The sequence below is a fragment of the Amblyomma americanum genome, chromosome 2 (assembly GCF_052857255.1).
Source record: "Amblyomma americanum isolate KBUSLIRL-KWMA chromosome 2, ASM5285725v1, whole genome shotgun sequence".
Classification (NCBI taxonomy): Eukaryota; Metazoa; Arthropoda; class Arachnida; order Ixodida; family Ixodidae; genus Amblyomma; species Amblyomma americanum.
The window spans coordinates 50,469,703-50,490,326 of record NC_135498.1 but is presented as its reverse complement, the minus strand read 5'-3'; the positions used below and the strand labels follow the sequence as shown (position 1 = coordinate 50,490,326).

The 20,624-nt window shown below is 43.5% G+C and overlaps 1 protein-coding gene across 5 annotated transcripts in view; it reads left to right on the top strand.

The window, feature by feature from the left end:
* Window positions 1–20,624, top strand: part of Vps13D (vacuolar protein sorting 13D) — a 118,142-nt gene that overhangs the window by 40,505 nt on the left and 57,013 nt on the right. For all 5 annotated transcript variants that reach the window (XM_077654273.1, XM_077654272.1, XM_077654269.1 and 2 more), the window contains exons 34-46: window positions 1,116–1,377; window positions 3,171–3,349; window positions 4,039–4,207; window positions 5,047–5,305; window positions 7,851–8,022; window positions 9,762–9,958; window positions 10,088–10,167; window positions 10,805–10,956; window positions 12,700–12,778; window positions 14,556–14,716; window positions 15,008–15,239; window positions 17,785–18,012; window positions 18,673–18,740. In XM_077654273.1, coding sequence (XP_077510399.1) covers window positions 1,116–1,377; window positions 3,171–3,349; window positions 4,039–4,207; window positions 5,047–5,305; window positions 7,851–8,022; window positions 9,762–9,958; window positions 10,088–10,167; window positions 10,805–10,956; window positions 12,700–12,778; window positions 14,556–14,716; window positions 15,008–15,239; window positions 17,785–18,012; window positions 18,673–18,740 — 2,238 coding nt within the window. The remainder of the gene's footprint in view (window positions 1–1,115; window positions 1,378–3,170; window positions 3,350–4,038; window positions 4,208–5,046; window positions 5,306–7,850; window positions 8,023–9,761; window positions 9,959–10,087; window positions 10,168–10,804; window positions 10,957–12,699; window positions 12,779–14,555; window positions 14,717–15,007; window positions 15,240–17,784; window positions 18,013–18,672; window positions 18,741–20,624) is intronic.

The window sequence follows — 20,624 nt, the reverse complement described above, 5'->3', positions numbered from 1 at the left end:
TGCGCATCTGCACGCCTCTGAATGAGTGGGTGAGCTTATTTCAATACGTTTCAAAGTGCTTTAAAAATTATGTCTGTTGAGCCCCTCAAAAATATGATGTGTCTTTTGAGGCAATTCACCTTTTATATTGCATTTTTAGTTGAACACAAAGAATGCAGAAAGTCAGGCACAAGCTTGTTGGCTGGCAAGCTCCCATACTTTGTGATTACAAATTTGTGGTCCTGCCTAGTGACATATGCCACATCGATGCCTAAAGCTTACATTGGTTTGCTGCAGTTGACTGTAGTGTGCAAAGACAGAACTGTGCCATACAGTAGAATCTCGATAATACGATCCTAGTGGATATGAATTTCGGGATGATACACATTCGGAAGATGCCCTGGCCGCAGTGCATTGTGTGCAATGGGCAGAAATTCGGATGTTACGAACAGGTCCCGCCCCACTGCGAATGATATAAACGCACAAGCAGTGACCACATCTTCAAGTGCCTAGTACATGCTGTCCGTACATCACGAACGTCGCGATTGCCAGTTCGGTACGTGCTGCGAGCTGTGAGCAGTGGCACGCGACCAGCACAGCGCCGACGTCACAATTCAGTGGTTGCGCGGCCGTAAGTAAGCCCCGTTGGACGAAAACATATCTGCATAAATTCTACATACGAATTTTTGTTCGTTTTGAATGCTAGCAATTTTGGATATGAATATTTTTGTAACCTCGTGAGATTCCTATGACCGAGATTCTATTGCATTTTTTATGACCACTGTATTGACCCAGGCAGATTTTCTCTGGGGATAGAATTTCCCTTCTGATCATTGCACACCCTGATGAAGCACATGAACACACGTGACAAAAGTTCTTTTTCTGCAGCTAATTGCTCCTTGAATCTCTGTGTCTTTCTCTTTCTTGCCTACCAACCAGGAAGGGAATTTTCTATTTTGCGGATTGGAGCTTACGCTCATTACTTAGTACCACAACGCCTTGTGATAAAAACAAGGGTTCGGGTCATTTTCAAAAGAGTTTTCAGACTTTGTGTTGGTGGCAAAGAAAGATTTCATTTTTTTTGCCATGGATTTGTGTTTCAAGGAGAAAAATGATCTTGCACAATGCACTTGCAGCTTGCTCTGAAAGGCATTGTCATGGAGGACCTTGTGGAGCATCCCGAATCCAGCCACCGCTACTTGATTCGGTCAAGTAACCCCGACAACCAGCAGCCGGGGGACTCCAAGGATACTCGACCACCCAAGTCGGACTTCATCTCCTTCTCCTGCCCAGATATGACGTACCACATTCCCACTGTGGCAACCCACCCGTCCCTGCCAGATAGGCTGTGCACTCAAAATGCCTTCCAGGCACATCTGAAAAAGAGTAGAGCCGCAGGTATGCTAATCAGCACAAGTAGTGAAAAACTCGTTTGAGTTTTAGAAAGTTTAAGGTATTTATGGGATTGTTTTGTAAATATTGTAGAAGAAAAAAATTGCACGCACAGTTGAACCTCGATATAGCAATGTCATACTTGCAGCCGAAAAATTCGTTAATAAGTTGAAATTCCTGTGCTTCAGCAGTCCAAATAAAGTTTAGATTCTTGAACAGTTCTGGTAGATGGCACCTTGTAAATACGGTAGAATGTTGTGATTTGGTTACGGTTGATCAGATTTCTGCATTGATACGTATTTTAAAAAAGCCCTGGCCAGAGTGCGTTATACAATATGTTACGGCTCGGAATGATGCAAACAATTTCTCAACCCACATTATCTGATATGAACACTCGAACCACCAGGCTCCTGCCAGCAGCCGCACGGCGATAATGATGCTGTTCGAAAGGGACTACTTAGCGATACATAGAGGGAAAAAGGTCCATGTGAGCATTGCGGACTTTTCAGGCTGAAAATAAATGAGCCCCCCCCACTCCCCCTTCCCAAATAAAAACGGATATATTGAACCCCCACTACCAAGCAATGCCCGCACTGATGTCGGACGACATGCTTCACCGCACTGCACAAATGGCTGGTGGTGGAGGCACGCTCATCGCAGTTTTCATATATATGCAACAGATGACTCAGCGGTACGCTGTGATCCTGTTTTACTTTAAGCCTACCGGTAATGTTTGTGCATAAAAAGGGCACATGCAAATTGCGGTCTGTCTCTGCTAAAGCTTTCATTTTCGTCTTCTAGTCAAGGCGGCTCCTGGTACATGCAATGCGATGGGATAAGATTTCGTTAAATGGAAAGTGCAGTATAAAATTACCTGGTTTAATTGTGAAAAAAAATAAATAAAATAGAATGGCTTCCAACGGGACAGCTATGGGGAAACAAAAAATATGCTTTACTTTGTGAATTTCGTTAAAATCAGTTTCATTATATCAAGGCTCGACTGAATTTTTTTTTGTAGGTGGAGGGGGAGGGGGTGGTTTTTTTTCTCAAATAGGCTTCATCTTGGGTTGTGTGTCTTCAGTTTTTTTTTTTTTGTTCTTGTCACCAGAAAAGCTAGCTTTGCCCGTAACATAAAAATGTAGGTTAGTTGTCACAGTGGCACCCTTATTTAATGTGATTTCTTGCCTTAAAGCCAGATTTTGAAGTTTGGGGAGAGAAACAAGCCATATAAATTGTTCTGAGAAATGCAGTGGAGGATGAATTGAATTATCTAATTTCTGCAGAATCAATTCTACATATACGGGGTCTTTGATTTCATGGAACTTGGTTTTTATTCATTGGATTTTAGTAACAACAGCTGAACTGCTTGCTTCACGTTTCTTCATGTATCTGTCATAGAGAATCCCATTGCTTTTTGCTGTCAGGTGTAAGCTAGTTAAGCAAGCAAAACTAGCGAGCCATGAGTCATAATCAAGTGGTTTGCACGACTTGCAGGCCTTGCTTACCTCTAGCTGATGACCCCTTTTTCAATTTTTTATTGGCCTGATTTTGTACACAAAAAAAACGATGATCGTAGTGCTGCCTGACTAGGTATAGGTTCGAAAGGAGCTCATTTTGCTTAATGCAATCCAGAGCCCTCTAGTCAGTTTAAGTAAAGCAAAAAACATGTGACGTTGACAGGGCCAAAGCATCAATTAAAGTGAACTAGAAGAAAAATTAAATGATGGCGAATGAACAAGATTTCGATGCATTTTTATTCATACATTGTTACTTCGTCGTCCGGCCTCCCCTTTTTGCAGAACATGCCAAGAAGAGGGGTCAGAGCAGTAGCACGTGTGCATCCCCATCGACTCCACCTCCTTCTCCGTCGGGCTCCATGACCCCTCTGGCCACAGCGGCACAGGAGGACTCGCTCATGCACATCAACATGCGTCTCATTGACAGGCACTGCCCAGATTTTGCTTCCAAACATAACAGTGTAAGCTGTGGGCACCTGTATTGTGCTCATTTTATCGTCGCTTGCTGATGAAAGCAGCAACCTCAGAGAACCTCTTAAATTGTACTATTGTATTTGTGACTTGTCTAGAACAGGTGTAATGTTACCTTTTTGAACTGCTGAATCAAGCCGTGCATGGCTTGGAAGTGCCAAACATTCTTGTCTGTCTGCTATGATTATATTGTCTTTAGCAATGCCTTTGTCATCAGTGTGGCTGTGGAGCATCCACTTGGCATGACTTAAGCCATTGTTTAGGTACAAAGACTATGCTGAAAAGAGTGCTTGTAATGCTCTTTTAACTGGTGTTCATAAAGGAAGCTAGAACCAGGCTATAGCGCAATTCCTTGCAGGCCTCGGATTTTATTTTTTGTCTTCTCATGGCACAATTGAGAATGATTCATTATATAGCAACTGCAGTCTTTGTAAGCTGCTTAAAAATGAAAATCGTATCGAATCAAAATGCACTGTGCGAACAGCACCCGAGCAAAAAATGAAACATAAACAGTGTGGCTAAGCACGAGACGACAACTCCAGTCTTGTCCCTTTGTCCTTTTCTTGCTTGTGCAGTGCCTCTCACATTGAGTGTAAACCAGCTAGCCCCTCAAAATGTTGTCAGTGAACACTGGTGGGGATGTTGGCCAAGACTGCCTCCTTTCACTCTGTTCACTCAGGTGAGCAAGACGGTGACTGTGGACCTGAACAGCTTGGAGACAATGATAAACTCCCAGACTTGGGTGATGGTGCTTGACTTCCTTGGCTTGGCTGCAGATCTTCCTGAAGATCCAAGGCCTGCATCCAGGCAAGATTCCCAACACAGAGAAGACTCTGAAGTAAGCCAAGGTGAGTGACACTTTTAGACATGCTTTGGGAATTCTTGTGCAGTGTTAACGGGTGGGAAAATGCGTAACCTTTGTTTTGATGCACATTGCAACTACATCATTTATGCCTAACAAACTCCGTGAGCTATTGTTTTTTAGAAGGCTTTTAGTTAGCTGACCTCAGAAATTGAGGTTGTGCATTCTGTGCGTAGTACATTTGTGCATTAATGGTGTTGTAGCAAATAACTTCCGCTGCTTGGGGCCATCTGCATATTGCTTCTTTGTTCGATTGTCATACTGATAATTGGAAATAATTTGTTTTGAGGAAATGAAAGGTGCAGTCGCTGTCTCACTTCTGGGTGGACACCTCTGCTGCACCATGAGGGAAGGGAGGAAGGTCGGAGTGAAAGAGAAAAAAGATGCTGTAATGGAGGGCTCCGGAATAATTTAGCCCATTTGGGGATCTTTAACATGCACTGGCACTGACATTGCACAGCACATGGGAGCCTTTCTGTTTCACTTCCATCGAAATGTGGCTGCTGCGGCCGGCCGGATTCGAACCTGGGTACCCCAGCTCAGTAGCCAAGCGTCTTAACCACTGAGCCACTGTAGGGGGTATACTGATATATGAATAAATCAAAGCAAGTGAAAGTGTTCAAGAATATTTTGTGAGCTTTGAAAACATCATTACTAAACGTGGTCCCTATGTGACAGTGTTCTATCATTTCTGTCTTTGTGATATCTCATCCAGAACTCATGGTGATGTTATATTGATCAGTTCATTAAACTTGCAAGGGATGTTATACTGCCTCGAACCTTTTCTTTGGTGCCTTTCTTTCTTTTCTTCTTTCTTTTTTTCAGAACTCCCTCCTGAAGTCGACAACACCGAGCTTGAGGTGAACATTCACAACTTTGTGGTGACACTGAACAAGCCCACCTATGAGCTGGCTAGAGCCACCATAAGCGGCTTCTCGAGCCACCTGTCTCTGCGGGACTCCAACATCACATTGCGAGCAAGCCTGGGCAAGATCTGTGTCCTGGACCTCACTGGACATGGCCAACTGTACAGGGAGCGCTTCATCACTGCTGGTCCCGAGGCACTGCACTTCAGTGTATTCAAGTATGTGAAAAAAAAAAATAATAACATCATGGTTGACAATGTTGACTGTTGAGCTGGCTCACCTCACAGCCTATGAATTGGGGTAATCTTAGACCTCTAATCTTCTCAGTAGCTGACTTGAAGGGTACTGCATTCAGTGGAATGCATGCAAGTATATGTGATGTAGTACATTGATTGAATTATGATGCAGGGAAAATGGTGTGGCTGCTGGCAAAAAATATGGAAGGTGGGATTGAGTCACAACTGTGCGGGTCTCGTTAATTGGCATGAAGTGCAAAAGTGAGACTGTAATGCTCTCCGTCACAGTGCCAGTCTGTGGACGGGCTTTCTGTTCTACCGCATTCACACGATTGTAAGTCACGCCCCCATATCACATTTCCAAAAAAAAAAACTTGCAGGTCGTTTACGCTTGGCCTTTAATAATAGAACGCGATAGCACTATCCTGTGGCCTCTGCTTATCGACACCCGCTATCGGCTGCCGTGCGTGGGAGCGCCCGTGGGCACATTCCAAAACGAAAATGTATTGGACCACTCGTCCACACTTGCGCCATTGTCCTCACAAGCGCCATTGTCCTCACAAGCGCTGCCATCATGATCGCTGCTGTGGTCCCACAGCTCATCGTTCTAACATCGTCGTGCAGTGAAATCCTGCACTTCGCAGACAGCCACATCACGACATCGCGTGGAACAGCTGAAAATTTTGCCTCGCTGCAGCTGTCACATCTGTGTCACCCGTTGCGAACGTCGAACTTGCGGCCCAGCGCACAGTTTGTTTCTTCGGCGCAAAGAATGACAGCCATCTTGAATGTAGCCGTGAACTAGCACCGGTCGCTTACCGGATCCGAAGCACAAATGACGAACGACGAAGCACTACATTAAAAACTTGTGAAACGCGGCCGGCAGTAGTCAAATGCGCCAGAGCCAAAGAGAAACTATGCGTGAGTGGCTTCGGCTCTTCTATCGGCTACTGACACTCCCCAGCGCCGCTGCAGTTCCGAGTGGGGGCGCCGCCGCGATTGGAACAGCTGCCCTTCCATCAACTATCGACGCTCCCTTGAGCGCCGAGTGCGTGGTTGAAAGTAAACAAAAAAAAACTTGGACAACGCCCATTTAAAGTAGAACGCGAATGCGTTATCGGGCTGCCGCCGCTTATCGGCAGACGCAACCTGAGGCCGCGTTTAGGGAGTGGGCTGGTGCGGTTTGCTGCTTATCGACAGCCACCATCGGCGGCCTCGCGCGGAGTAGGGATGCCGGTTCTGCGTGTTGACATAGCAGCTGTTCAAGGCCAGCACTAAGAACGATGCGACAAAGCCACGCAGTAAAAATGCAACCACGCTGTAGCATGCATGATATCTCGTTCGTCTCGCCATTATTTATGGTGCGATGCTTTGGTTTCGATTTTAAGTCGACCCCCACTTTTAATTTTCATAATTTGAAAAATAGGTCGACTTGCAATCGTGTAAATAGAGTATATAGGCCATTTCATTTCATGTAAAACTAGTCCTTGTGCTTTTATGTAATATGTATCTTTTTGCCGAGAGCATTTAAGAAGTTTTGCTGCAAGAAACTTGCTAAAAAGCAAGCCATTGCTTTTTTTATGACACCAAGGAATGCAGTAAAAAAAATGGTTTTTTGTGGAAGGGAAGGGATAAAGGAGAGACTAAGACAAGAAAGGAAGAAATAGGTGTGGTAGTGGAGGGCTCTGGAATAATTGGACCACCTGGGGATGACCACCTGGGGACTTTTAACATGCACTGACATCCCACAGCACACAGGTGCCTTTGCCTCCATGGAAAAACGCTGCTGCCACAGTCGGGTTTGAACCTGGGTGCTCCGGATCAGTAGCTGAGCGTCCTAACCACTGAGCCTCTGCACCGGCATTAACTCAACTTCTGGGATAGGGAGGATGACAATTTTACCCTTATTGCATTCCTTGATGTCAAGACAAACTATAGTGACATGCATTTTAGCAAGTTTTCTGCAGCAGAAATTTTTAAAAGCTCTTGGCGAAAAACATAAGTAACATATTTCGTAAGTGCACAATGACTTGTTTAACATTAAATTAAATGACATGATTATAATTAGCGCCCAGAAATACATGTTCCTTGAAGATTTCAAAATTGTGACCTGATTGATAAAAAATTTTTTTTTAGACCAGCTTCTCTCCTTAAACATCCTTATTAAAGATTTCTTGTGAGCTTGAAGTACTCTTTCTTGGTGTCCGATCAGAGCGCAATACTCAAAGGTAGGTATTGCGTCTAGGTGGGCACCTAAATAATTATGGTCATTTGCCTGAGTTGCAACCAAAGGCTACACGTGCAACTTCTCATTGTGGCCTGACATGTTGTGCTCTTGTGATTGCATGTTCTATTTCTGCGGTGTTAGTTAGTGTGACACACTTGAGTTTTACATTACTTGATTATTAGGCTAAGAAGTAGGACTTTGATCTACGCTTTTTAAAGCTGTGGACGTGCAGCCGAGTGCTTTCAGTTTCATGGCTTAATTTCTTTGTAGCACTTGTGTTACTGTTGGCTTTACCTGCAGGTACGGAGCTCCGGATCCCAATCTTCAGAGAGACTGTGATGTCAAGGTCATGTGTGAGATGTCCTCAGTGCAGGTTGTTCACACACAACGGTTTCTGACTGAGGTCATTGACTTCTTTGCTGACTTCAGTGAGCTTCAGATGCTTCTGAAAGCTGCGACAGCTGGCAACAAGGTTTGACTGTGTTCATGTTGGTACAGTAGAACCCCTCTACAGTAAAGTGACTTGGACCAGCAAAAATCTCTACTATATCAGGGTCTTTACTACATCAGTTGTTGGTGATGGCATGGCTCTGAGGATACTTTCTGGTAATTCATTGGCTACCTAATAAACACAGTGTTGGTTTGTGAAAGAAACACTCTCAAATACTTTCCATCCTGTGCTCTTATCGTTCCTTTCTGCGATCATTATTTATTTTGAGTTATCACACTTCATGTCATCAAATGTTTTCGATTTTGTTTATATCTTGAGGAAGTGCCTCATTTGCACAAATACAATGCGGCTACGAATATAACACAAGTTTGATTTCATGTGAAAACAAAAGTTTAGCGTGAGCACGGCATCATTTTCTGCAGCCTTATAGTCGTTCGTTACATGCGCACTGCGCCTGTTTCTTGCCACCACTTTAGTCCCTTCACTGTATTTTTAATGTCTTTCTTTTTTAAGTGACCCGCATCTCCTTCTTTCTGCATTCATTGCCTGCTTTACTTTTTTGTTTTTTCTGTGAGCGTCGCACGCTTTGCCTCACGGCCCCAAGGGCTTTAAGAAGCTGGCCTCTCCTCACAGCTTCCGTGCTTGGTGGTGAAGCTGTTTAAAAAAAAAAACGTCGTTTTATTGTTTTTGGTATGCATTTACTCCCGAATATCGGCCTCGAGCGTGTCGCGTTGTCATCATTCTACGGGAGATACGTCGCCATGGCCAGACCCACTTTACTATAGCCGTTTTATTTGAAAGAAATCTTTACTACAACCGAAAAAAAGTACAGTCTATGGGAGGTGAAATGGGACTGCAGTTTCATTTTACTATATCCGAGTTTACTGTAGCAGAGTTCTACTGTATAGTCTTATTAGGACATGGAGTGCACTGCCTTTGAATATGAAAGCACTTTGTTTAGCGAACTGAGTACACAGTGTACAGAATAATGCATTGGAAAAACTCTATGAATTTATGCCCATAGGAATCGGCACACAGAGAAGACAGAGCACGAGAACAAGGAGGATGACAGGACGGCGTGCTGAATTATCAACTTTATTTCGTGTTTTTCACATGCCCTTCTGTCTCAATTTCCCTGCAGCAGTAAATATACATATTTTTTCGCACGCTCTGGTTGTCTTGGTCATGTGCTCTTGATTGAGTACTTCATAAGTATGGGTTCGCTTCCTTTCAAAGTAAAAGTCGATGGTTCAGCTATTCATTCCTGTCATCCTGGTATCCTTTTGCTCTGTCTGTCTGTGGGCTAGTTCCTGTAGGCATGGAAAAGGTTAACCAACTAGCCAAATCACAAGTGTTACTGATGCATTGATACATTCAAAAATTACTTTTTTTTTATGCAGCCATTATTCTGTTGTTTTGCTTGCATCAGTGACAAGCCCCAGTTAGCTGGAATCCAAGGCTCTAGTGTAGAAAGCTCTGCAAAGTCTTTTTGCCGTCAACTGTTGATATGTGTTTCAATCAGTTACGGATATATGTGTGTGTGTGTGCGTGCGTGTGTGCGTGCGTGCATGCGTGTCCATACTGCCCATACCTGTTTGCATGCATGCATGCGCACACCTGGAGTTATTACTGCCCATCTTTTGGGAATGATTATCTTTCTTATCGCTGTTTTATGAGGTTACTTTCCTATAATGTGTGCAGTATTAATCTTTTTTTCTGGTAGAAGGCAGCGATGTATTATTTTTCTGCATTCTCTACAGATGAACCTGGAGGCTTGCAGAGCACCCAGGGTTCAACTGGAGGTGACTGCAGCCTCGCCCGTGATTGTGGTGCCCCAGTCCTGCAGGAGCTTCGATGTGCTCGTCGCCAATCTCGGGAACCTGAACATAACCACAGGATTTCACTTCACTGGAGAAGAAAAAAGCGCCTCTTCCTCGAGGCGCTCCTCAGTTGAAATGTGAGTGGTCTACCCTTGTGTGGTACCAGGAAGGCAAATAGTTTTTAGCTCTTGCTCAGTTCGTGCACTGAAAACAAAGGAAGATTGGTGTGGCATTGTAGCCCTGCTTTTTTACTTTTGTTTTTGCAGTTCACAGGAGCAACCTGCTAGAGAGGGCTGCACTGTGATCAGTGCTGAAGGAGTTATGAGAGCCTTGGATGATCTGAATGGTAAGGTGTTGTGCCTCGTTAAGTCAGGTGTAGTCCCACAGGAACTCTGAATAGGTATTTGAGAGAATGGATGCAGTTGTGCAGTGTGACAAAAGCGGTGTGGCATGCGAGAAAATAATAGTTATGGTAAAATATCCAGTAGAATGGTTGTTGCTAAAGCCTTTTTATGTGAACACCTAGCAGTTTGCCAAGGTTAAATGGTTCAGCTTTGATTAAAACAAGGCTCAAATGTTGGTCACATTCTGCTGGAAAAATCCTTTTTGGTCTAGCGTCTGTGTTGCAGCAGGGTAATGAGGTTACTTGATGCCCTAAGCATAATTGATTTAGACTTCTGAGGCAGTTTGAAGAAAGCAAAAAAAAAAAGAGACAGCACATAGGTTTCTCACTGACTGAGCTGTGACAGTGGTTTGCTTTTTTCTATTTTCATGGGTATTTGTGTGTGTGTGCATGTGTGCACACTACCTTGGAAGAAAATGGTAAAACATGAGGGACACAAACAAACGTGCTAAATAATTTAGCACACCAAGCTGCAAAGTGACCGGGCTTCTCTGCTTAAAGATGTTTATTGTAACAAGGCCATCCCAGTTGTCACATTGTCATCTCTTCATTTGCTTTATTTGCCGCGTTGACCTATCAGGCGAAAAGTGCCTCCTACAAGCCATGGACGTAGAACTGGTCGACATGGACGTCTACTCTGGGGTGTGCGTGCCAGCCCGCCAGGCCATGCCTCCTAACCGCCCCGCAGGCTCATACACTGTGCAGTTTCCTTCCATTTTCATCAAGAAAAATGTAAGCTCCAGTTGGCTTTGACCAGCATCGTATGTTTGAACAACTTAACATTGTCTATTTTTTATCTTTGCATTACAATGAATTGGGGTCATTTGTGGCAGGTGTGCATGTGCATTGTGAGATCTTTTGTGAGAGAAGTTGCGTTTAATTCATTTAGAAGAACTGGACACAACACTGAATGGCAAATATGCAGTCTGTAATGTATTGACCACTTGTCTATTTGACAAAAACTGTGTCCAGGCAGGCATGGACAGGCTTATAAGGAGCATACTGTGTGGCTTTAATTTCATTCATGTCAGTTTTAGCAGAAATTGAGAGTAATGTTTCTGCTTGTGCCTGTATGAGCGTCATAGTGAGTGAATTTAACTGTACATAGATCACTGCTGCAATTGAGTAACCATCCGGCAAAACACGTGAACCTGTTTCGGGGTCTGTGTTGTGATCGGTATCTATCTGGCTGCAACTTCAGAGCTCTTGTTGCTGATTCCTGATCCGTTATTTCATCATCTCACTTTTGTAATGCAGATGTGCAGTAACTTAAAAGTGCAGGCCAAGTTACTACTGCTGGCCGCATTTTCGTAACAACTCTACATAGTGTGCATTCTCTATGGCAGTGAATGATTTTGTTCACCTGCCTCCCACCTGCAAACAGATCTGTGAAGGATTTTTGCCGCGGTGGCTCAATGGTTGTGGCGCTCAGCTGCTGACCCAAAAGACGCGGGTTCAATACCGGCATTTGGATGGAGGCGAAATGCTAAAGGCCCGTGTACTGTGCAATGTCAGTGTACGTTAAAGAACCCCAGGTGGTCGAAATTATACGAAGCCCTCCACTACGGCATCCCTCATAGCCTGAGTCGCTTTGGGATGTTAAACCCTATAAAACCAAGAACCAAACAATGTCTGTGAAAGAGGGGCCCAAGTTCGATGGGAACAACGTCTTGCTGGGCGAGCTGGTGCATAGCTTTCTTGGAAAGTTGGATGGGCTGGTAGTTTTAGTGATCCATTCACATTGGATCAGACAACTGAGCAGGCACTCATTGCTTAGAGAGAACTGGGTCTTATGTTTACCTGTGGGTCCTCCAAGTGCTGGTATCCTTAATTCTGTGCGGCAAATCGAGCATTCCAGTGGCAGGCCTTGCTGCACTAGCTATGTCATGTGAATAGTTAATAAAGCACACTTCTATTAATAGAATCTTTCACGTGTGTGCATGGTTGGTGGTTTTGTGGTTAATAGTAATTGCAGTGTAGCGCAGTGTCCAGCTTGAATCTGTGCATCAGAATAATGAGGAGCAGCTTTTATATTTAGTAGTTGCGGTTGTGTGTTGAGGCACTTTGTTATGGGGTCAGCTGTTATAAACTGCAGTCCCATACAGTGACCATCCTTTCAACGTTAAACGCATCATTTGCCACACTTCTGCTAATGCCAAGTCATTTATATCTAGAACCATTATTGACCTTTAATGCTATAGCTCAAGTGTGCTACATAACCACATCTTAAGAGCTTCTAAAAAGCGATTGTGTTGTGTAGTTTTTCTGCTAATGTTATTTTGTCTGCCTCTTGTGTTTTCTAGCTTTGCATATTGTTCTGTTTATTATTTTAGTTGATTTTTGCGGTATTTTTGTGTTTATTTTGCATCCTTATATTGGCAGTGCTACACCAACAGCACTGTCAAAACCAGCAGCCAGGAACACAAAATTTGTCTGCTTGTATAGATTGTGAAATTTTGCTTTTTTTTTTTTCAGGGCGGCCCCCTTCTTAAACAGACTTTAATGCTGCATTTACTAGTTGAAAAAAACCTTGACTGTGCTTTCAACCACTCAGGTGAGATCTCATGCTATGTGCAGCAAATATAGATAGGACTTCGATGGTCAGTAACAGCATCTTGATTTGCCAGATATGTTAAAAGTTCCATTAAGACATACTGAGTCAAGTGGAATTCCTGGTCAATGAAACAGCGCAGAAAGGACACAAAGAAAATGTATGGGATGACACTAGAGCTGTGTCGTCCTGTTCTGCTTTGTTGCCCGCGATCTAACGACAAGCCTAGACATCCATTTTAGCTGACTGAAATTGACTATGACGAATAGTGCGAGAACATTTGGCTGGTGTCCCATAGAATCAGAGTGGAAAAATTGCCTCTGATGTGGCCTATTTCACACATGCTTCTGAGTTAGGACAAACTTTTACAGCGACCACAGGTTGCAGTGACATTGTGCCATTCACATTGCAGCAGCTGGCTGTGTAGAAAGTGGTGTTTGCATGTCCAGAGCACAGAAATGGAAAAAGATCTCAAATCAGCAGTAACTGCGGAAGAGAGAGAAAGACAGAGACAATGGAAAAAACAACAAAGGAAGCATTGCCATTTGCATGAACTTGTGCTGTCATACTGTTGCTGTTATACATGCTGACCTCCGATCTTCAACCTCCATTGCACTTATGCACTGTGGAGAAACCACTCAGGCAGCTGACTTATGCTGATGTCACGTGCCCTCAGGTTCAATCTGCTCATATGTTTGTGCACTTTCTTCTGGTTGCTAAACATATGCAATTGGAATTTGACAGAATTATAGATGAATGTACTTGCTGGGAAACTTTATTGTCTAGGAACATATTATCCAGGATAAAAAAGTGCAATGTTATAGGACATTTTTAGTGCTCGTGATTTTGAGCGTATTAACCGAGAAATTGTATGAACCAGAAATTATCAGCGAGGCTCCACTGTATATGCAGCATTGTCAGTATGTGCTTACTGTTATATTTATTAATGGCTCGTGTTATTCAAATGGCTCAATGCAACATGGATGAACACCATTTAAAATTTTTGCACTTGTATTTCAAGGAATTACAAATTCAAAGAATGAACCCATTGGGTTTGGCAGACCATGCCTCAGAGTTATTGCTCAATATTTCCTGCCGAGCAGACATGCAGTCTTTCATGTGGCAGGGAGCTGTACTTCACAGGACATGGAAATGTCACAAGTTCCCCTGTAAAATTTGTGTAGTACTACTTGTATTCATTTCATCTTGTGTTCACATTTTGCAAGAGCCATCAGTAGCTGAATTCGGCTTCAAGGGAAATTGAGTTTTTTAAGTATGTGGCAAGGTTTTAAAAAGCTTTAGTTTATATTAGCTCGTTTCTTAGTTTTGCACCGGCAGCAGCAGCCTCAGTTGGCAGGTGGAAAAGTGAAGAGAGATAAATTTTCTCCCCACTTGTAGGGGAGGAGAAAGGGGAAATTCCCTACACATTTAGGGAAGAGATAGGAGAGAGGGGTTGGAGGCTGCAGGTGGCCTATATGCTTGGGCATCCTTCTTAGCTGCGGGAGGTGGTTCGTTTGAAACCTACCGAAACTCACTGCAGAGTATCACTGCAGTCCTGGGCAAGTCCAGAATCACCTCCGGCTGCCTAACTTTGCAAAAAAAAAAACAGAACAGAACTTGTGTGCGAAAAATTCGTTGCTGTCACACCACAGCCAGCATTCAAACATTTGCGTTACGCACTCATAACCATCTGTTGATTTTTTGACACCTTGCTAGCCTACCGTATTAAACTTACCATGATTCTACAGCCCCCTTTCTCTGCTGTTGGCATTTGTTTCAGTGCCGGACTGGACTGTTGAGGGGAACTTCTCCTCGGTGCATGTGACACTTGATCGCAGCCAATATGCTCTGGTCCACGGGATCTTGAGTCGCAACCTTGGGGAGAAGGTGGAACGTTCACCTGCATCCAACGTGACTCTTGTTGAGCTGTTCCCGGAACAGGTAGGTGTGTTGGCGACAAACCTTTGGCATAATTTACCTTAAGGCCAGAACGGCATGACTGTCAAAGCATGGGGCAAGTCTATGGCCTGGTCGAAAGCTCTGCTGGCGACCTCAGAAGAGCAGGTGATTCGTTTGCACTAATGGCCCTACTTGTTCTTATTCTTCTCAGCTCTGCTTCTCTCCTTTATGTTCTTTTCTCTATTTTCAGGGGCTCTCTATCTTGTTTTTATATTTGTGATGATGTTGCAGCTGGTGCTGAAGTTTATAGTTTGTATCCCCCCTTACCTGCAGGGAAGCCAGAGTGAAAACAGCTGGACCTTCCTGGCAATACGCATGGCCCTAGTGAACGTCACCTTGGAGCTGGTCCATGCACATGCCCGGCCACAGTGCGCAAATGCCGAGTCAACTCTTGCAAAGGTGGAACTCATCCGGTCTAAACTGACGCTGGAGCGGTTTTCAGATCAGTCCAATGACATCGATCTGGTCTCTAATGAAATACGCATCCTGGACACACGCTTTAAAGGTGACCACTTTGTCTTTGAAACGTCTTTTATTGTTCACATTTGAGCACTCAAGTTACAACTAAACGAGATGCACCTGATCAGATATTTGGTTCAGCTTCTGAACTCGGGGGTTTTGAATTTGTGAGTAACTGGACGTGCTGAACAATTTATTACCATGACTAGCCTCCTAGCTTCCCGCGATTCCATGAAAAATCGCTAATTTAAGCATTTTTTCTTGGAATTGTGTGCATATTCTTATTTTTTTTATACTGCTGTTGTTACGGACATCAATATAGGAATGAAAGAATGATGGGAAAATGGCTAATTGACCTTATTTGCATGAATATGATGCGAGGATGGAGTTTGAGATTTTGGAGGAATTTTTTAAGTAATTTTATTGTGATTACCTGTAATGCAATCAAACTGTTCAGGCCAACCGTAGTTGGGGCCTCCTCAAAGCAAATATAGAAGGCTCGCTAAAATACAGAATAATCGAATACGTTGACATTATTTAAAAGGCAACAGGCTCTCTAAAATAAGGAATAATCGGATACATTGACGTTATTAAGACAACGCTTCAGGTGCACATGCTACAATCGAGTGAAGCAAAACCTCCAATATGTTAATGCACGCAGTTTCCCATGCAGCAGCAGCCACCATCACCACCATGGCACCGCTACTTGCTGTTTAGAGAGGCCCAGTCGTGTGCCCATTTGCCCATTATTCCTTTCCCTGCTCCACTCAGATCTTCAGTGCCTTCTCTTTCTAAAGGACCCATACCTCCTCCTTTTCATATCCATAGCCACCTCCTTTCCACTTGCACTCCGCACTCTTTGCCCCCAAGATCTTCCGCGGTGGCTCAGTGATTATGGTGCTCAGCTGCTGATCCGAAAGAAGCAGGTTCGATCCTGGCTGCGGCGGTCGCATTTCGATAGAGGCGAATTGCTAGAGATGTCGGTGCATGTCAAAAAACCCCAGGTGAATGAAATTTTTTTGAGCCCTCCACTACAGCATCCCTTATAGCCCGTCGTAACCAACTTTGAAAAGTTGGCTTCTCCTGTCGACTCGCAGGCCTAGTGGTGAAGGCCGCTACAGCTGCCTTAAAGAGATTGGAGAAAAAATAAAAAATTAACACGGTGCGTACCATGGTTTCGAATATAACGCGAGGTGCATCCTGGACCATTCTTTGATGTCTCCTGCGGAATACTGCATATTCTTCATTTTCAGCGCGTGGAATTTCTAATTTTTCGCCACAGAAAGTTAGGGGCCTTCGTCATGACTTGAGGTTGGTGCAGGCAGTGATGTGGGCCACATTTTCATGAATGCTACAACTGATGACAGCACTGTTCTGTCACCAGTGTTGCACATATTGTGGGATTTGTTATAGTATAACCCTTTCTGCATTGGGTTTGTGTGCCTTTTGCTGCATGTGTTGCAGTTCATTACTTTGTATTCTGTCCATGCAAGTTGTACCTAGAATTCCTTTTGTACTGTGACTGTGTTCTCTCTCCAGATTTTACTGAGCTGCTTTCAATCATGCACTGGTCCCCAGAATAAAGAATGCTTTAGACTACTAGAGAGAACACAGAACCACACCTTATCCTTGTGTGTGGAAATTGCTCTGAGGTCTCATCTCATTGTTACAGCGTTAGCAAATTTAAAAATGACTCTCAAGAAAAGTTTCATTTAGAATTCAAAAGTGAAATGTACATTGTTCCTCCGACATTCTAAATCTCTTTTGAGCATGGTGTACACTTGGCAACAGACAGATACACACAAGTGGTATGCTGGGTACATGTACCAACTTGGCGTGGTCACACCAAAATTTCTCAAGCCTAAACGTTTGGAGTGAGACAATGTAATTAGTACACCGCACTTGCAGTTCGTTAGCTGTTGCATATATTGCTTGGATTGGGTTCATGTCGACTTTGCTGTGAGTAGCTAATTATTGTGATGTGAAGGGATAAACGATAGAGAAATTTATGTAAAACGAAAGCTATATTGCACAGCAAAATCAAAAGCTGTCACTTTTTAGGTCTAGTTTTCAAGCTATATATAGTTGTAGTTATTGATGTAACGTGGACGCTGCTGGGGAAAAAAAGAGGTGGAGATTTTTCAGAATGCAAGCTGCACTTTTGTTGCATGTAACTTCAGGATAGATTTATGGTATCTAATGGCTAATCTGACAGAAATTTCGTTTGCAAGTAAAATTGCGTCACTCATGCATCTCTAGTTTATTTATGGCTGCCATGTGTACAGCACTTGATTAATAGCACTCATTAGTTTACCCTCCATTTTTGCACCTTGCAGTGACTCATATAGCCTTGCAAGCATTCAGCAACTTTGTTATTTTGTGTTGTGTATTTGATGTTTGTAGATACTTCAACTATGTTTTAAGGATATTCTTGGACTTCATTTTTTGCAGAACCAATTTTGTATCTTATAATTAGTAATTCTGCCACACCTGCATAGATACAAGTTTGCATGCTGCGATATCAAACACATAAAAACCGCCCTTTAAGGTAGATAGTGTATGTATGACTGTTTTATTTTTTTCACTTCTAGATGCACCAGTAAACAACAGGCCCAATGTGTTCACCAACATTCTCTCGCCGACGAAGAATGCCTCCAAGGAGAAAGTGTTGCAGGCCGAGATTCACTACAGAGTCACGCACAACACAGCGCGCTTCACTGTCCTGCTGAACAACATGCGTGTCATGGCTATTTTTAGCTGGATCAGCGAACTTGCTGAGTTCCTCCACCTCGGTGCAGAGTCTCAAGTTTCCACTGCAGGTAAGGGCGTGCTCCTTGTCAGGACAGGCACACTGTTTCGAGCAAGTGATACCATACGTTTAAGCAGTCCGTCAGATCACTGCAGAATAGCTTATTTCTTGTATAAAATGCAATACCTCATATCTGACTCACCGCACCACAAAAATTAAGGCTATGCCTACCTGAAGATTGGCTGGTACTTTCTCTACCACTCAGTCTTGATGATCCAGTTTTGTGTTTTGTTCTTCCAATAGGCAGTTGGTGCCGACATCGGGCACACATGGGATAAAGAAAGATTACATGAATGGGAAAGTAGACGTCAGAGCTTAGATGAGGATGACATCTGAACAGATCAGTCATAAGAATTGGTCAGAAGGGGGAGGTCTGTGGGTGTATCGTGAGGTGCTGCTTTTAGAGAGTGAAACTCGTGAAAAGCAGCATCTTCACCTGCAATGTAATCAGGATGCTACTTGTATCTTTCCAGGGCTCCTTTGCCGCACCTGTACACTGAATGAACTGTAACACACTTGGCTTTCTGCCTCAGTTTCTCCTTACAGTTAGGCTCCTGCAATGGATGTATACTAAATGCTGGCACATATTGTTGTCATGTGCAGTGGAGTGTGCATATATACTTTCTGGTTTTTTCTTATTAAATCTTTTTTTTATCCTTTGCAATTTCAGGGACACAAGTTGCATCTACTGACCCACACCCAGTTCAGAACCAGTCTGTAATTCGACGCATGACCAAGGTAGTGTGAGACATCCTCTTTTAGTTGCCATTGCATTGCACTAGGCAAACTGTGGTTAGCATGTCTATACAAAGAGCTGTGTTGTGCATAAAGGCAGGTGAAAATCCTACTGTTGCCTAAACTGCTGCCTGATTTGCGCTCAAACTTGTTAGGAGTGGTTTCTGTTCAGCACTTTGTTTGAATGCAGTGTTTTCTTGCTTTTGCTATAAAAAACAAAAATATGCTTTTGTCTTCAGTTATGGCTAACCAAAAAAGCGCTTCACACAAAAAAATGACGGACGATTCAGCATGATCAGGCCAAATGCAGATTAGGTGCGCTAGCACTTCGGTTTTCATAGTTTTAGTTCGAGGCTCTGTTTTCAAGGTAAATCAGGCTTCAGGCAAATATTGGCAAAAACTAACTAAACACACTGAAACTAGAGGGGACACTTAAGCTCTGGAGGGTGTAACGCGATAGCATTATTAAATTAATGCCCATATATGCAGAATTGGTCATTCTGTACTTCACATTCATAGATTGCTGGGAGTCCTCATACCACTCCTGGCACAGTAGTGCAATGGTTAAGCAATGCAGCAAGCAGTTTGCTCATAATCCTGTAGGCAGGTTGTGATGATGTCACAAGGTCATTGTGACCTTGGTAGCCCACCTAGGTGGCCTACGTATGTAACCGGGTTACCCGCTAGCCAGACAGACAGTGGCGAAATCAGTGAGTGGAGTCTTAGTGCTAGCACACTAAAAAGGGACAGTGCCGTCTACTTTGCAGAAAGTACAGTTCCCCCAAAAGCAGGCTGAGGATCTAGCAGCTGTCTCACCTTCACCGTCCTGGCAATAGTCAGCGGTTACCGTAGGTTTGGAAATATTGCATATTTTCTTTTGTTGCTGTGGGCACACAGCGAGTCATCTCATCTGTCTTTGATAGACAGGTGTGTTTCTAGATCAAGCATTGTAAGCAAAACCTGGGCCCATATCCAACTTCAATCTCTTTGGAGGATTGACGCCTTGAAGAGGTCACTGATTGGCTGGTGCAGTGGGAGCATGTGTGGTGCGAAGCTGCAATGCAAAGCATCTTTAGACAAGCTGTTCAAATAGTGAGGCACCTGTCACCAGCCAAATGCACTTGAGTTGTTGATTCTGTTTCTTGCTGTATGGCCTCGAGGGGCTACAGTATCAATGTTCTGGGAGATGGACTAGTTTCTGGAACAATTACTTGTGGTGTCACAGCAGTTTTCATGTTCCCACCGTTGTGTTGCCACTGAAGTTGAAAACAGCGATCAAAAATTATTCTCCCTTTTTTTTTTTTACCAAGAAGAAAAAAGTAAATTTTCAGGTGTATTGTGTCTGGGTGATTATGATTTTATTGCGATGTATTACTTTGTTTTTGTTTTTTCAATCTGCAGTGCTCTTAGCTTGAAGAAGTGGTTTACGTAACTGTGCTAAATTTGGGGTTTTCTATACCTGCATACGCAGATGATGTGACTGCACCACTGCCCTTTCCACCAATCTGTGAGCAGTGGAAGCAAGGAAATTCCTCAAAGAACTGAAGTTAGAATGTGCGCCCTGGTATATTATGCAATCTCTTGAGAGATTCTATTGCAGATGAGTCTGCAGTTCAATCAGGAAATGCACTTTTGTCAGGGAAAGCAAATACATGTCTCCAGGAACAGTGCAATACTTGGTCACTCATGGCCATGAACAACAATCAATGTGCATTCATGACAAGCCCCTTCTTGTTATTTACCTTGTTGATCAGTGTAACAGTAACTTCTGCACACACTGCTTTCTGAGTTATGCTGCTGCTTAGACTCGTATTACTATTGTGGGCATTTGCTTGTGCTGCGTCGTATACACTCCATGCTAGCAGATTGGTTCACTCATATGATTTT